We start from the raw sequence: 18,860 nt of genomic DNA on the forward strand, positions 1-18,860 counted from the left end.
GTTATTCTCCCAATCACCTCAAATATATGTAAAATGAACCTTTTATACCACCTACACACACACACACACACACACACACACACCACACCACACCACACCACACCACACCACACCACACCACACCACCCCACCCCACCCCCTAGTCTGCCTTAACTCCCACACCACCACACCACACCACACCACACCACACCACCCCACCCCACCCCCTAGTCTGCCTTAACTACAGCTTTATTTAATTTCTCCCTATCACTAATTTTCCTCATTCAGATCAGAAGTTCTATGAACTCAACATCCTAATTATCTAAATTTGTCCCTTCCTTTCCATTCCCATGTCTGTTGCTTTGGTTCAGGTCTTATCACCTCACATAAAAGTTCTGGAATAGCCTCCTACCTGGACTTGTAGACTCTGGTTGATTTTCTCTATTCTAATCTCACAGGCATCTTCATCAAAGACCATGTGATCCTGCTGCTTTTCAGCTGGTCTTACTGCCTACGGGATAAAATCCAAACACCTGTACCTGTTAGACAAGGTTCCTCTTCTGCAGTACTCAGGCACATTTGCAATCTTCCAGCTTTATACATTTCTTGTAGTAACTCACCCAAAACACTAGATCTGCTCTTGCTTTCATAACTTTGCATAAATAAACAATATAGCATAATAGTTAAAAGTGTGAGCTTTAGAGCCATACTGCCTGAATTCAAATCTTGACTTTGCCACTTAACTAGTTGTGTGACCTTGGGCAAAACAGTTTTTCTGTGCCACAATTTCATCTTCTTAAAAATGGGAATAATTGCGCCTCATAGAGTTATGTGGATTTTAATAAGTTAATTCACATAATAAGTATTCAATAAATATGAGGTATCGTTTTTATTATTACCATGCCATTTCTTTTGCCTATACCCCTTAATCTTGTCCTTTACTCATTATCTTTCTTTGGCCTGTCAAATTCTACTCATTCATCCTTCATATTTCAGTTTATGAACTAGCTCCTCTAGGAAGACGTCTCTGAAATCCCCAGACTTGGTTAGATATTCCTTCTCTGAGTTCCCATAGCATGCTTTGTAGTATAATTAAGCTGTGAATGTTTTAAGGACTGCCAGGGAATGTATTTTTCATCTCTGAATGGCTAATGAATGAAACTTGATTGTTTGTTGTTTCTTATTTGCAGTAAATTGGGAAACCAATTAAAAAGGGAGAGATAGTCTTCTAGAGACGAGTAAACAGCTCATAAGCAGCCTGGAAGGGAAGAGATAGCGAGAGGTGAAAAGACAGAAAACAAAATCTGTAACAGTCTGGAACTTTCCAGTGAAGGGGCAAACAATCCAACAAGTATCAGTGTGGTTCTTTAGGTATCATGTGCATAATTAAAATGCTGTGATGATATCCTTAAACCATCCCTAAGGTTAAATTGTGTTGAGTATACTCTGCCTAAAAGAAGAAAAGTAAGTTAAACATTTGAGAATTTTTTTAATGAATTAAAATAAATTTTGGCAATTAAATAGGTAAGCATTAGTTATTTATCATTGTCCAACAGCTCATTCCCCCTTGGGCTGCCTGACTAATCAGCATATTCCCATAATTAATTCTAGCTATGAAGTGTGCCCAGTCTGTAGGGGAAGGAAAATGTAAAGGCCAAGGAAGTGCATTTGTAGCAACTAATCTGAGTACTGTTAACTTTAAAACTTATTATTTTTTGGACGTGGTTCCATAGTGTAGCGGTTAGCACATCTGCTTTACACACAGAAGATCCTGGGTTTGGGCCCCAGTGGAGCCATAGTCCATGGTCTATGGCCATGCCACCTTGAACAAGCCCCATACCTGATTGTGGAAGCTAAGCAAGGTCGGGCCTGGTCAGTACTTGGATGGGAGACCACGTAGGAATATCAGGTGCTATAGGCATAAATAATAATAAATGATAAAAAGAAAAAGCTATTATTTATTGACTCAGTTTCTAAATTCTTTCTACATTTGATAAGTTTTCCATCAACCATTCTGAAGAAAAATGGTTAGAAGCAGAATTAAATTCAACAGATAAATATAATAAACATTATAAGAATGTTGAAACCCTTTCAAAATCATAGAAAGTTAGAACTTTCTGAAGAAATATTACCACTAATATTTTAAAATCCTAATAATTAAGATTTACTTACTTAAATAAAATATTAAAGTACAACACTTTATGCAAAAGTTTATATCGGGGTACAATATGTGATATTTTTAAAACTTAGGACAGTATTTATAGAATTGTTGGGTTTAACCAGGACAAACATTAGCATAGGGGAAGTAGGGAAAAGTTGTTGATCTAACAGATAAATTTCAGGGGATTCATTTTACAAATTATTTTTTTTTTATTTTGGATTAGGCCCTGAGGATGCAGTACCCCTTTGCAGAGCATAGCTGTTTGGACTGTAGGCACTTACCGAAGAAATAAATATAATTGCCTCCCTCCAAATTTATATTGATATAAGAAGCATAAGACCCTTGAAAATGAAAAGATGTAAGTGACCCAACAAATATCTATATAAATAATAGATACTGTATATCTTCAGCTGTTTTCTACCTCTGTTGAAATCTAGTTAAGAGGAAACTATTTAAGTAAATTTGTTTCTTATTATAAAACTAATATGTTTATTGTAGAGAATGTTTAAGAAGGTAGAGATAAGAAAATGAAAATCTTTTGTCCATCTGTTAACATTTTAATACATTTAGCCTTTTATCTAGGCTTTTCTTTGTCCTTGTTAGAAATTGGGCTATAATTATATAATTTTATATCTTTTTGTGTTCACTTTATATTAAATCAGGAGCATTTTCTCATGAACTGAATATTAAAGATAAACTGAGGTAAAGATGATGGGGAATCTAATCATTTAAGTAATCTCAGCATTTTTAAGTTCTAAATTTGTTGGATTCAAGTTCAGTAAGTAAAAAATCTAACTTTCTAATAGAATATCTATAAATCTAGTTATTTTAAATTCAGCAGTTGATAAGTTTGCTTGGAAATTAGGTTAACTTATTGCATGCATTGAGTTTAATTGTAAACCATTAGATATTATAATTTGTAAAATATTTATAAAAAATTAACTTTATATTCTAACACACTAGGTATTATATTCATGTAATCATATTTTTCTATTGAAAAATAAGATGATGAGTTTGAAGAATGCTTAATAAAAATTTAATAATTATGAAATAAGAAAACCAGTTTTACTGGATGTATTGTTGACTCACCCGCTATTTTCTTTTTCCCCTCTCATTGACTTGTGTTGGTCTTTTTACAGTAGTGAGATTGCAGACTACTTGACAGCAGAAGCCATACTCCGTGTGTTTATTTCTACAGGCTTGGCATATTAGGTGTAGCTATTAAATAATACTTCTTGTTCTCATTTGACTCATTTGTTACCACTTTCTCCTGCTTTTTCTTCCCACTTCTCTGATCACTCCTCTTTGATCTCCTTGGAGGGTTTTTATTCCTTCATTTGCCTCCTCAATTCTAGTGGTCTTCAGCATTCTGAGTTTAACCCTTTTCTCTCCTAAATCTGTAATTCTTAACCTTTTAAAATCTTTACTCACCATGTCTGAAGGGCACTACAGTGGATAAACAGCAGTAGCTCTCTAATGACAAAGGCACTGAATATCAGCCACCCTTTTCCACACATGCACACACTGAAAATTGCTAATCTTTACACTTTCTTTGGGTGATCTAATTGATAACCAAATCATTATTTCTAGATCTAGCCTAGACTGCTCACCTAAATGCCAGACACATATTTCAATCCATTTGCTAGATAGCTCTGCGTCTGTAAGCACCTCAAATTTGACATATCTAAACAGAATTTATTGTTTTCTACCAGACTTGTATCTCCCTTTATATTATTCCTTATTTCTATTAATGCCACTACCATCTTCTTCCCCACTTGTCCAAGTAAAAGTTTTGGGAGCATTTTTTTATTATTTCTTCTCCCCAATTTCACATATCTAGTTGGTTCCTAAGTCCTTTCAATTTTGCCTTCTAAATATCTTTCATGTTCATCTCATCTCCTCTAGTCTTTAATTCTCCTTGTAATTTTCCTTGTCTTAATTACTTCAGTAACCTCTTAATTTGTCCCTCTGCCTATAATTTCTTCCACCTTCAATCTATCTACCTCAGGACCATCTGAATAAATTAGTCAGAATACAAACCTGATTATGTTATTCCCCTTTATATTCTTCATTTCTCCCCATTGCCTAATCCTTTAAAATACAAACACCTTAATGTGATATTCAGAGTCCTTTGTGGTAAGAGTAAAGCAGTCTTCTGGCTTCACAAAGAGGCGAAGGGAATGTGGGCATATAATTTACTTCTAAATTAAAATTTCATCCTGTTCTCTAGTTTTCATCCCTATCTTAACTACTGTATGCAAAGGTACAGCTAATTCCCGAACCATTTGGAGGTTTTACAAGGTAAACTTAGAAGTCATTTTTCTTACTTGAGTTAGGAGCCTGCCTTTCTGTATTAGCTAAGCCTGTTATTGCTTATACATCTGTTATCTATTTTCTGAAGTTTTGTCACCTCTTCTGATCTCTTTGTCTTTGTAGTTTTATATCTTTTTTAAGAAATTGTTTTAATATTTTAGTGGGTTTCCAAGAGGGAGCAAAAGTCAGTGTATATGTTCATTCTGCCATGTTTACCTAAACTCCTCTTTCAAAACTATAATTCCAAATTATTTGTAGCTTTACTTATATCTCCATCAGGGAGAGTTAGGTAATCTCTTGTCCCCCTGTAACACTCTGTATATGCTTGTGTTATAGGCCTGATCACATTGAATCATAACTTGTTTTTAACTTGTCTTCCCTACAGCCAAGCTCTAGAACTTTTTTATCCGGCAAAACTGCAACTCTTTAACTCCCCAGTTACCCCCACAACCCCCGCCAACCATGGTTCTGCTTTTTGTTTCTATGAGTTTGACTACTCCAGATACCTCATATGAGTGGACTCATAGTATTTGTATTTTTGTGACTGGTTTATATAATTTAGCATAATGTCCTCAACATTTATCCATGTTGTAGCAGGTGTCAGAATTTCCTTCCTTTTTAAGGTCAATTGTATGTATGTAAATTTTGTTTATCTGTTTATCTATTGATGGCCATTTAGGTTGCTTCTGCCTTTTGGCTATTGCGAATAATGCCATGGGTGCACAACTATCTTTTTGAGACCCTGCTTTCAATTCTTTTAGAGATATATACCCCTAAATATCATTATCTTTTATGACATTGACATTTTTTAAAGAAAATAGTCCCCACCCTTTATAAAAAATAGAATGTTTTTCATTTGGGGATTTTGTGCTATTTCCTCATATTGAGATTCAGGTTGTACATTCCTGGTCAGAATACTGTATAGGCGACATGTCTTCCTCAGGATTTCACATTCAAGGGCACATGGTGTCCTTCTCACCTCTCATGGGTGATGTTAATTTTAATCATCCTATCAAAGTTATTTTATTTCTCTACTATATAACTACTGCTTTTTTCCTTGCATCTTGTAAGCAATCTGTAGAGGAGACACTTTAAGACCATGCAAAGATCCTACTACTCATCAAAATTTCCACTCCTGAATTTTGCATTGATGCTTCTTGCCTAAATCAGTCTTTACTATGATGTCTGCAGAATGATAATTTTTCAAATCTAGCAAGGCTATTATTAAAGTTAATTATGAATTATGTTAAATAGGTCAATTTGAATGTTAAATGATCAATATATTAAATGTAAAATTTGCTGTTAGTGTTAATACATTATACATGATAGTCACTGAAGCATAATAATTAAACAGCTTTTAAATTTCTGGAACTTAATATTTATGATATTCCTATAAAGTCATTGCAAGTTTTTAAAAGTTGAATATATACTGTACTATTGCAGTTTCAAGCAATATGGCAGATTATATGTTCAGAGAAATCTCTTCTGGTAAAGAACACAAAACTGCTGTATAAAATGTTTAAAACATCTTTTTTAAAGCATGACTGAGTTGGCAGCAAAGTAAGGGGAAAATATAAGACTGTACATAATGAGAGAGCCCAATTCCATAGGGATAAATTAGCCCTAGAACCACTTTTGTCCCTGAGGACACTTTCTGATCCATCATAGAAAATTCCTGCTTGCATGGGGCAGGAGACAAAGTCTGAACCTGGGCCTGGTGAGTGATAAGTTTGGACACTGCAGTAAAAAGTTGGGATCCCCAAGGGGTGAAACTTTCTGTGAATGACGGGAAAATAACCTGCTCTTCAGAACGACACTGCCTGTTTTATTCTTAGCTTTGAATGGAGTGGACAAAAAGAATCTCTCCCAAGAAGTCCACATCACAATCTTATACTCACGTGGGTTTGAAGTTGGAATTCATGCTGCCTCCCAAAAAATCTTAACATAAATGTTTAGTTTAATGATGCCTTGGATTTTGGGTGCCCCAAGACCTAGCAAAAGCTCATAGAAATCTCTGAAGAAAAGTACTTTAAATACTAACTTTGAAGAATTCCCATATCCAAGGAATGTGAGCTTAAAATCAGAAATCACTAAACATGTGAGTAAATAGCCATTATAAATAAGAGTCACCAGAAGCCACAAACTGCAAAAGACTGATTTCTAAAATTATTATATAAAAAATTTTTAAGTATGTTTAAAATTTTTAAAGAAATAGAAGAGTACAATGATGGAACAAGAGACTATTAAAATTAATCAGGGAGATTTGGGAAAAAAATAAAAAATGAAAAATATAATTTAAAATTAACATTAGTGGATGGGTCAAAAAACTACTTAGACATAGCTTTAAAAAAAAGAATTGGTGATCTGGAAGATAGAGCTTAAGAAATTACCCAGTGTTATACAGCATATAAAACAAAAAGATAAAGAATATGAAAGACAGACAGATTAAGAGATAGGGAGCTTGTAAGTACAAAAATACTTTGAATGAAAAAAGTATGATTCCATTTATATAAAATTTAAAAACCACCAACACTAAACAATATATTGTTAAGGATACATAGAAATATGATAAAAGACATTAGAATGAGTAGCACAAAATTTAAAGCAAGAGATGGGGAAGGGCACTCAGCTTCCACAGAACAGGTTAGCACTCTATTTCTTAAGCTAGGTGAGGATGTACAGAAATTTGTTTTATTATAATTCCTTAAAGTACACATATACGTATTATGTATATGGTAAATTATTTTTAAAAAAACTGTTAAGTTATTAAGGAAGAAATCTGCTGGTCTTGGTGACTAGTAGATGCACGCTAAAGTTATCTTCTATATTAGTATTCAGCTGTGCTAATCTGGATCCAGTCAAGTCTACTGAGATCTCATCAGCAATTAACTATCATTGATTAAATAATTGAGTCATTTCTGCTTGATCTATCCATTTTGCCCTCAATAACGGGATGGGATGAATTTTATAACTCTTTTACAGGCATTTCAGATGCAGTGAATGATGAAATTTGAGGTTTGAAAATGATCCTAAATTATGCAGCAAGATTTTACTAGATGAATTTGTTATGTAATATCACAGTTATCACAGTAAATATTCAAAACAGTATCTACATCAAAAATTATAGAAGCTGTAGTTATTATCTTCAAAATGTGTTTAATCCATAAAAATCAGAGAAAGAAGCTTTGACTTCAACATGAAGGTAGTGAACTCTGCCTCTCCGGAGATATGAAGTAGAGTTTAGATGACCTATTAAAGATAATGTGAGAATCAGTTCATATTGAAAGGGTTAGAACAGATGCCCTCTAAGACCCTCTTAGACTTTAGTAGGATTACATGATTCTGTGTTTACATAATTTCTTTCCAGGAAGCATTTTCCAGATGACTCTCCATTAGGGTAGTCCCTGTTTAGGTAAATATAAATCAACCTCAGTCCTTAAGAGAGAATTTTTTCTCTAGCTGCATAAATTTTAGAGTGCAGGAAAATTCAGCTTAAGCAAATTACTTAGCATCTCTGGACTTTGGTTTCTACATCTATAAAATGAGAAAATTGAAGTTGATATAAATTTTAAATAAACATATGAAATTTCCCTATCAATTCTAGAACTCACAGATATTTTTGACTTTTACAAATTTATGATACCATGGGCTTCCCAAATATTTTGAATATAGTCATCACTACTTCAAACTAAATAACTTGAAATAATAGCCTTTGTCAACTAATATTTGGAGGTAGATCTGGGATTTTTGTTTATAAACAGACTCTATTTAGCTGTTTTTAAAGTTACCTGAATTTGATTACATCTTAACCCTTAGATTAGTTCTCTTGAATATCCCTGTAATTCAAAATGTCTAATTCTATAATTTTTGAATGTCACTTTGATTCTTAGAAGCAGTAAGTAGTCTTATATTTTTAATATAAACTATTAAAGAAGTATTTTACAATGTTTTAGGTAAAAATTAATGCTAATATTTGTGTTAAAACTAATACAATTCCATATAAATTAAATATGGGTCAAAAGCATAATTTTAGTTTTCTTCCATTTGATTATGGTAGGACATTTTAAATTATTTTTTTTAATTCCATATAGGGGGAAATAAATCAAGAAAGAGTTCATAATTGTTTCACATTTTATCAAGTAGGAAACTCTAAATTTCAAATAACTTTATTATGTGCTGTAAATAGCATAAACCTTAGGCTTCCATTGTTATACCTTTGTTACTATTCCTGTTTCATTTATTGTAAAACACAGGTCTAAGTTGCAGTCAGTGTATTAGTTTGCTAGGACTGACAAATAGCACAGACTGGGTGGCTTAAACAACAGAATTTATTTCTCACAGTTGTAGATACTAGGAGTCCAAGATCAAGGTGTTGGCAGTTTTGGTTTCTTCTGAGACCTCTCTCCTTGGCTTACAGATGGCCACCTTCTCGCTGTGTCCTCATACGGTCTTTCCTCTGTGTACACACATCCCTAATGTATCTCAATGTGTCCAGATTTCCTCTTCTTAAAGGACACCAGTCAGATTTGATTGGGACCTATCCTGAGGGTCTCATTTTAACTCTTTAAAGGCCCTATCTCTAAATACAGTCATATTCTGGGGTATTAGAGGTTAGGGCTTCAACATGAATTTTGGGGGAGCATAATTCAGTTCATAATGCTCAGTAAAATTGTATATAATTTACTTTCCTGCCATAGACGTTTTCAAGAATGATATATAATTGATTCTGTGAAAGTGACTTGCATGATGAATACAATTGTTTGCACTGTGACTTGTAGCAAGTTAGTTCACAAGGATGACAAGGCACAGTCCATGAGTGCTGTATGATTTTAAGCCAGGAAAGTTGAAGTTCTTTGCAAAAGGACATCCTGATTTGTGTAAAACTTAGACGTCTTTTGCTAGTTTCTCTTCCTGTACTTGCCCTTTTGATATAGACCCTTAGAACTGCCTTCCCTTCTTACATTGTACCATCACGGTCAGTGGTCTCTTCCTTTTCAAAATCAATTGACTCTTTTTTGACCTAAATATCTCCCTCCTTGAAACAATCTCTTTATTTCTGTCACCGTAGTTTTCTGGCTTTTTTCCGCTTTATTGGCTTCTTTTCCTCTTGTTCTCCTTCCTTTTCTGAAATCTTTTCTACTTATACTCTTCCTTTAGGTGACATCTTCTATTCTCAATGACTTTGTATACCATCTATGTGCTTTTCTTCTCTTCATCCAGTTCATTACTTACATCTTCAAAATATATCTTGCTTCTGTATACTCTCTTTATCTCCACTGTCATTACCCTAATCCAAATGCAACATCATCTCACACCCTGGCTAACTACAAATGTTTGAAATTATAGGCAGTTTAACATAGCGATTAAGAGCCCTGGCTTTGGAATTGAACTGTCTAGATTTAAATCTTGGCTCCACCATTTAGAAGCTATATGACCTTGGGTGACCTCTCTACCTCTATTCCTTCATTTACAAAATGGGAATAATGATAACCTACCTCATAGAATTTTATGAGGATAAGATGAGACTGAATGTACAGAGCTTACACTCAGCAGTAAAAACAGTAAGATTTGGCCATTCTGTACTTTGAGGCCCTCCCTCTACTTCATTGTGAACTAGCTGTGACTGACTTTGCTCTCTTATTTTTTGAGGGAACAGCAACTTAGATAGATGCAGTTTCCAATGGGGAGCAGACAGTGTATGAGCAGCAACAACTTGGAGGGATGGAGATATGGTTAGTAAATGGTAGCTGGTGCTAATAACAAAAGTAAAAAATGAAAAAGCAAAAAGCAACGAGTATTCTTGCAAACCTTCCTAAGCTATATAACCTCTAATTTAGACTAATCAGAATGTCCTGGAAGACAGCCAGTCATGGCAATGGCTAAAGTAAAAATTGCCATTAAGTAAAGTGTGTTCTCTGCCCTCCCAGGAAAAGTTATGGAAAGTGCCTTCTTTGGCCTTGTGAATTGAGAAGGTAGTGAAATCACTGAAAATTTGCAGTTCCCCAAAATTAAGATAGGCTAATTGTATAAATTTAAATGTATTATTTAAATTTACATTTTAAAACAAGCTTTTTTTCTTAAAATTGTACTGGTGAACTATTATAACTTTTTTTTTTCAGTGTAGCTATGAATTAATTTAATATTGACTAGATTCTGTTAAGTAGAATGCGTTTCTAAGATATTTAAATTACAGAAAAATGATTTAGGAAGCGATTAAAAAATTACCTGCTAAAATGACTAAAAGGTCTTTGTCTCTTATATACAAAGAGACAAACAAAAGCCTAGAATGACAAAATAAAGCTATTTTAGATTCTTTCAGATTTGGAACCCTTCTAACTAGATGATTAGAATGCTAGTGCATTAAATGGAATTACATCTTATTCAGGAATTAGATTCAGAAATTGATATATCCAAAATTACCTTTGAAAATCCCTTAGGAAGCTAGTACATTGGAGTTCAAGGGTCAGTCTTAGAGAATTGGATTATATGGGTGGCTTGTCTTAACAGCTATGTTGTCTTTTAGAATATATACTTTCTCTTTGAACCCTAGAGTCACTCTACGTATAGAGAGATGTTCAGATGATGAGATGTATATGAATCTAGGATCAAATAAGAAGCCAGAAAATTCACACCACCCGTGTAATGCTCACTCCAGGGCATATGTTCATTGCAAATCATATATTCATTGCAAATCATATGTTCATTGCAGAATTGTCCATACTATTTATACAGTAAATAGTCATTTTTCTTTCTTTTATTGCTGAGCTTGTTATAGTTGAATTTGTGATAATTTAATTCATAAAGATACAACTCCACAGCATGTGATTTTGTATTTATGTTAAAGTTTCACTTGCATATTTGTCTGTTTTTGTCATTCAAATAAGAAAGAATGATGCTGTACTATATCATTCCTTTATTCTCTACAGATAATGGATTCTGAATTAATGCATAGTATAGTTGGAAGCTATCTTAAACCTCCAGAAAGTGTCTTTTTTCCATCATTCACCGAGAATGATGAGTCCTCTCAGAATCACCACTCTGTGAACTTTGAAGTAACCTCTCCTAAAATGCTTCATAGTCCAAATAGCCAAGGTAATGTTAATAGAAAATCTTACTTAAAATTAGGGGAATAGTTCATATTATGTGATAAGTTCATAAAACTTTACATTTTTATGTAAAAAAATAATAAAATTGTGTATTTAACTAGTCATAATAAAACAACTTATTTTGATTCTATTGCTAAAAGTTTCTATAAACTTAGGCAAGTTATTTAAGATTTTTTATTTTGGCTTCTTCAGCTGTAAGATGACATATATCACAGGTTTATTATAAAAACATCATTAGAAAACAAAAAAAACCTTTGAAGAATAAAAGGTCAGATTTGAAATCTTTCTAAACTAGATGATTAGAATACTAGTGAATTAAGTAGAATTGTATCTTAATCAACGATTAAATTCAGAAATTGCATGTATCCAGAATTACCCTTGAAAATTCCTTAAGAAGCCAGTACATTGAAGTAACTACAAAATACAAGAATTGTAACTAAAAATATAAACTCACGTAGATATTAAAACTGAATTAGGAAAATATTTATGACTCTAGGCATACCTTATGCCATACAAATTACTTTTTAAGATGCTGATTATCGCTTTGTTTTTTAATATTCTATAATAATGGTTGCCATAATAAACAGACTAGCCTTGTAGAGCAAACCACAGGAACTAATTCAAATTAGTGAGCGAGCTACAGGTACCTTATAAAGAGCAATAGATATAATTTCTTTATTAATTTGTAAAAAACTATCTCTAGCAAATATCTAATTGTATATAAACTATATGAAAGTTAACCTATAACATTTATTTATATTTCATTCATAGTTTGAAGTTATAACTGAGTAGAAAGTGTAAGATAATATTTAAAGATTTTATAACTCTGAGCTTATCTGAATCGTGACGATATTAACATAGCGAATAAAAATCATAGTAGTTCATGTACTAATAATCTTTCAAGCCTGACATCAGATAACCCACTGGATTATAATTTTTTTTTCAGTGGAAGAAACTGTGTTCTACCTCATTTATCCTGATTATTAACACTGTATCTTGGACAAAGGAACAGTACATGTTTGTGGTTTGATTAAAACTGAAACACATCAATAACTGAGAAAAACTTTTAACTTTAAACTTAAATATCCATGTTAATTAGTGGATACTATATTTTAATTTTCTTTATTCATACTCAGACTTGCGTACCTCCCAGACTACAGATTATCTTGTCTTTTAATTTGAAAAATATTTATTTTATTAGATTAAATTGTGATCATTAACTTTACCAAACCTAGAAAAACCACTAAGTACAATCATAAATATATTGTTTTTACAAGCTGTTTTAGGGAAAATTTCTCCCTCTTTAGAGTTTTAGTTATTATTTTTCATTTTTATGAGGAATATACCTACATTTTCTGGCTCACTAACAAAAATATACTACTCACTTTTATATGATTGCGAGTGTTCAGAATTTTTCATTTATAATATCAAGGAATTTTTTTTTCAACAGCTCTTATTTTAGCCTTAAAAACTCTCCAGGAAAAGATTCATCGTTTAGAGTTAGAGAGAACACAAGCTGAGGATAACCTGAACATTCTTTCCAGAGAAGCAGCACAATATAAAAAGGCCCTGGAGATTGAAACAAATGAGAGAAATCTGGTACACCAAGAACTGATAAAGCAGAAAAAAGGTGAGCAAACTCAGTAGTTCACAGAAACAAAGAATTACTAAAGTTTACAATTTGAAAATAATCTTAAGTCTAAGCAGATTTACTCAAATATGTTTGTTCTTATATATACATTCAAACCTTGAGTTCTTGTTCTCAGACATATTTATATTTGCAAGAGATGGATATAATTTTGAACTTATTTCTGTTATATGTTATCCTGGTTCATAAATCCGTTCGATTAAAAGAACAATTAAGTGTTTAGACAAGTCGTATTTAGAAATTAGAATATTTTCAGAATACCAACAAAATTCAGTTTAACCTACATATAATTGAAATACTTTATTGTTTCAGTTAACACTAGTTTTAAAAATTTGAGCTATAAAACAACACTAGTAATTAAATAATATAAAAACAATAAAAGTGAATTAAAAAATTCTGTTTAACTTGAGAGGTTAATTAGAGGAAATTGACAAGTCACTGGAGACGCTGGAAATTATGAAAAAGACATCTAGACAGAAGTTTTAGAGATTTAGAACATAAGTTCTTTACATAATTTCACTTAAAAACGTACAGCTTTCTTTTTCTTTATAACATTACACTCATCATCATAAACTAAGTTTGTGTTTCACTTATAAATAGAATGAAAAAATGGAGGAAATTTTTCTGAGGTAATTGGATAAAGTGGAAGAAAGATCTGAGGAAAATAAAAAATTAAAGAATTAAAAAGAGGTTGTTTATACTTTATGGAATTCATTGTGCTGTCAGTAGTCAAGAGCAGAGGAAATGGGAATAGTAGAATGCTTATACCTGAGTTTCTTGAAAGAAAAGAAATGCAGAGATAGGGAAGAGACTTTAGGTCCTCTTTTTTCCAAATAGTATCATTTCTCAAGAACAGCCAGGATTATCATCCTACAAATCACTGACATCTTCCCCTTTCAGATGTATGCCCTATTGATCTTTTTTTTTTTTTGGTGGGGGGGGGGATAATGATGAATCAGTTGGATATAATTAATGAGATATTCACAAAAATGTTTATAATTCCAGGACAGTCAGTACTTAGAACTAAAAAAGTTTTGAACTTTTAGCTTTTGATTGAATTCGTATAATACCTTCTTGTGATAACCAAATCTCTTATCTATGAGATAATCAACTAATTAACTCATTATTCCTTTTTCTTTTTCATAGATATAAGTATACAATTAAGCTCAGCCCAGTCTCGCTGTACTCTCCTAGAGAAGCAACTAGAATATACAAAGAGAATGGTTCTCAATGTAGAGCGAGAGAAGAATATTATCCTAGAACAACAGGTGAATGAATTTTCTGTAAGGAATGTAATATAATTTAATATGTTTTTGAAGGATATTTAATGACTGTATGGTGACAGATGGTAACTAGACTTACTGTGATGATCATTTCACAGTGAATACAAGAGTCCAATCACTGTGTTCTACACCCAAAGCTAACATTGTTTGTCTGTTATACCTCAATAAAAAAAGTAAAATGTAAACTATATGACACAAATTAGACACATAATAAAAGCTGGTAAATTTACCCTCTGGGGGTGGATAGTTAATGTCTTTTTATAATCTTAAGTAAAGTAGGATATAAAGCCATATATAGGTGTCTACTTACAGTAATGTAGACTAGGTCATTTGGACCAACCTTTCCATAGAGGAAAACAGAATGTTTAAAAAAAAGAGAAAGTGAAAGAGAAAGGAAAAATTTACAAAGGCATTGGAGAATTAATGAGTCAATAAAAGAAATCACCAATTCAGAATCTGTGTGCAGAGTTAAATCCAAAGGGGCTGGCCTGATATTTCAGGCATCTTCCTTCTGCGGGCATTTCTGATTCCAGAACCGTCAGATGCGGGAAGTGGGACTGCAAGTTTAAACCCTCTAATCACATGATTGGGTCTCCTGGCGACCAGCCCCGTCCTTAGATGCTTTCCTAGAGTCACCTTATTAACATAACAACAGACGTTTTTACTGCTCTCAACACTGGAAATTCCAAAGGTTTTGGGAGCTATGAGCCAGGAACTTAATGAGGATTAAATATCTGATGAATCACAATATCACAATGGTCAGTTATTCCTTAAAGAAAATTAAGAAACAAGAAAAAAATGTATTTACCCACATTTTTACCATTTTTGGTGCTTTTTATTTATATAGATTTTCCATGTGGTTACATTTTTTTTCAGTCTGAAGTACTTCCTTTAAGTATGCTGAAAATTCCCTTAGCATATATTTGTCTGGAAAAGTATTCCACCATCATTGGTGAAGGATATTTTCACTGGATATGGAATTTTAGTTGACAGCTTTTTTTCTTTCAGCGCATTAAAGATGTTGTCTCAATTGTCTTCTGGCTTTCATAGTTTCTTATGAGAATTGTTATCTACATTGCTTGTTTCATTTTTTTTTTTAATGGACTTTACTTTTTATAACAGTTTTAAGTTTATAGAAAACTGAGTGGAGAGTACAGAGAGTTCTCATATACCCCCTGTCCCCTCACAGTTACCTCTGTTATTAACATCTCGCCTTAGTTTGGTAATAAATACCATTATAAAACAATATGTAGATATGCATATATATGCATAACTTTCCATTTCTCCATGTTCTCTATATGTTTCATTCTTCTGATAGCTGCTTTTCTATGTTATAATTAGAGTAAGTCAACAAGTAGGTTTGGTCACCCTATATACAACACTTTATTTAATATAGGTTTCCCTAATGATGTGTTTCTTAGTCAAAATGTTATATAAAGATGCACAGAAGTTTTTTTTCCATTGATGCTAATATAGCACATCTTTTTTTGCACATTATACTCTTTAAAAATATTTGATTTTCTCGGTTTCTTCTGGTAAGCACCTGAAGTATGTGTACGGTACATACATGTTTATAACATTTATATTGTGCTTTGATTTCTCAGAAATTGTATTAATCTTGAGCCATTGGCATCAGTTGCCAAATTCAGGGGTTTTTTGTTTTTTGGTTTTTTTTATCCTTTCCAGGCCCAGCTTCAAAGGGAAAAAGAACAAGATCATATGAAGCTGCAAGCAAAACTTGAAAAGCTTGATGTCTTAGAAAAAGAATGTTTTAAGCTTACAGCAACTCAAAAAACTGCTGAGGTAAGTTTCCACTTATTTCTTTGAAGTGGTGATGCCAGGAATAAATCTTTTGTGTTTGGCTCTCTATGTGAATATACAGTAAATCTTAGATTTATAAAACTTCATTAATCCAGATATGAATTCCTGCCTATAGAGATGAAAAGTTAATATATTCTGTCACAGCATGAATGAGCTTGCCTTTTGATGTGAAATTGTAATTTTGGCTTCTTCTGAGATGGCAGAACATTTTCATTTGTCAGATAATTTACCTAAAGGATATTGAAAAGATTGTCTTTCACCACTTGCAGTTAAGTTAAGCCTATCCTAGATCCCATCCTGAAATGCCCTCTCTTTTTCCACCCAAATCCTATCCATTCCATAGGATTTTTCGAGATCCTGTTTCCTTTATGAAGCTTTCCTTGAGTTCAACACTCAGAAAAGTCTTCCTTTGATTAGTACTGTCCTCCTATACTAAACCACACCAAGGACATAAGATGAAATATTTATGTGTATAAGTGTATATATGGTCTGGGTTAAATCCTATTCATTGCTTTGTTATTTTATTGCTTCATGTATGTTACTCTTGTTTTCCTATGTGTACACTATTAGCTCTTAAGTAACAAGGACCATATCTTATATTTCTAAAGTCTTCCTATCCCCTCTCTCCTCCAACAACTGTACCCTTATCATATGTGCAAGATAGACATTTATTGATTTGTCTATGTTTTAAATGAAACATCAAGACCCAAGACTAAAATTGTTTGACCTTCCAGACCTTTAATACCCACCTCCCAAAGTATCATCATTATGATTTTATTGCTGGACATTAATAACACCTACACATATTCATTCTTTGCTTTCCCTTTGTTCTTACATGTAAGAGCAGATAAAGGAGCATTAGAAGAAAGCCAAGAAAAATCTTAGCATTTTTTGTTACTCCTTTTCCTTGCTTTCTGCTTTAATTTGCCAAACTATTAAGAATCAAGACCCCAAGGACTATTTGGAAAAGGAACAAAGGGATAGATATATGGCTCTAGTTTTTGTATAATAATCCTAGATTTTTGTACTTTTTTGCAGGACAAGATTAAACATTTAGAGGAAAAACTTAAGGAAGAAGAACATCACCGTAAGCTATTTCAAGACAAAGCTTCTGAGGTAGAGCACCAATATCATCTACCACAATAAACCACATGTTTTACTCTACTTGTTTTCTATTACCTGAAGCCAATATTCTAGACTCGAATTTCTGTTTCTTAGCTTGTTAGTTTTGTTTCTTTTTTCCATGACAATGAAATTCTCAATAAGTCAGCTAGTAGTACATCCATGTACTTGAATGCATTGCCAAGAGGTCTTTTGGTCTTTTGAAATTTCGTTAAATATATATATATGTATGTGTGTGTGTGTGTGTGTGTGATGTGTGTGTGTATAACACACACTCATACATACACATACACGCACACGCATATATGCATATATACATTCTCAGTTGAAAGAACTCTTGGTTATAGATTGTTTTCTGTTTGGTTGGTATATATATTAAATAATTCATTCTCTTATAAACAGAAAATGATTGTAATTGCCAATAGATTTAATGACTTTCACACACATAAAAATAGTATTTTAGGTTTTCTTTTTTAAAAAGCATTTTTATCCCTATAAACTGAGACCTGGTCTTTCATTATAATGTTTTTGAAGAAGCTTGTTAAAAATCAATTTTATAAAGTTTTGTCTTTAATGTTATAGCTTCAAACTGGACTTGAAATCAATAGAATTTTAATGTCTTCAGTATCAAATCCAAAAAGATCTAAGGAAAAGAAGAAATCTTCAAAGGTATACAAACCCTTTATTTTTACTTGCTAATACTTATTTATTCACTGTTGTAATGTACCTATTCGTTTCCAAAGGTGGAATTTGAAGAGATTTATTATAAAAGACATGTGATACTACTATGAAATGGAAATACAAATATGAATCAAGTGATAATGGTTTGGGGTGTGAGGACAAAAAATTCCATAAAACCTCAACAGTAGTTGAGCATAAAGCCTAGCTGAGTTTACTTGACAACAAAAGCAAGAAGCATATAATAGATAGTATATCTGCTTTTGTGAAATAACAATAAACATTCCACTTTCTCTAGAAAAAAACATTTTCCTAGTACTAAACTCTTAGAGAAGTATATTCTGTGATACTTTATAAAAGAAGCACTAGAGGGCACAATAGATGCCAACAACACAAAATCCTGGAAGCAGTTTTGTGTAATTCATGCACAATAAAAGGAGAAGGCTATAGTATTAAATTATAGATTTGTGAAGTCATTTCTCAAGAGAATTTATTATTATTTGTTATTTCTAGGCTCATACCCTTTGTAATTGCCTAAAAATAGGAATTGGGGAGTTAGTACTTTATAAATTGACCAATATTTTCTTTAGATGTGTCGAAGTTTTGGATATATTGTATTAAACCTTCCTATTTATGTATAATGGTAAAAAAGAAAATTTTAAATCTTTTTTATTCTTATGATTCTGAAATTATAGTTTTGTTAACCATTATTACTATTTATTCAATCTACATGCAGTTAATATTTCTGT

General features: G+C 32.5%; 1 protein-coding gene and 1 pseudogene across 9 annotated transcripts in view; both read left to right on the plus strand.

Moving 5' to 3' along the window:
• Nucleotides 1-18,860, plus strand: part of CEP57L1 (centrosomal protein 57 like 1) — a 46,676-nt gene that overhangs the window by 19,368 nt on the left and 8,448 nt on the right. For 4 of the 9 annotated variants that reach the window (XM_015600128.2, XM_015600126.2, XM_025042384.1 and 1 more), the window contains 7 exons: nt 2,364-2,498; nt 11,380-11,545; nt 13,010-13,189; nt 14,354-14,475; nt 16,177-16,293; nt 17,350-17,427; nt 18,016-18,102. In XM_015600128.2, the coding sequence (XP_015455614.1) occupies nt 11,383-11,545; nt 13,010-13,189; nt 14,354-14,475; nt 16,177-16,293; nt 17,350-17,427; nt 18,016-18,102 (747 nt within the window). In that variant the 5' untranslated portion in view covers nt 2,364-2,498; nt 11,380-11,382. Of the gene's footprint in view, nt 1-2,363; nt 2,499-4,424; nt 4,442-11,379; nt 11,546-13,009; nt 13,190-14,353; nt 14,476-16,176; nt 16,294-17,349; nt 17,428-18,015; nt 18,103-18,860 lie in introns of those variants that run through there. The other 5 variants (XM_015600129.2, XM_006926059.3, XM_025042382.1 and 2 more) reach the window with 3 other exon arrangements.
• LOC112474398 lies at nt 1,785-1,900 on the plus strand (annotated as a pseudogene).

Source organism: Pteropus alecto, unplaced genomic scaffold (assembly GCF_000325575.1).
Source record: "Pteropus alecto unplaced genomic scaffold, ASM32557v1 scaffold79, whole genome shotgun sequence".
NCBI classification, from domain to species: Eukaryota; Metazoa; Chordata; class Mammalia; order Chiroptera; family Pteropodidae; genus Pteropus; species Pteropus alecto.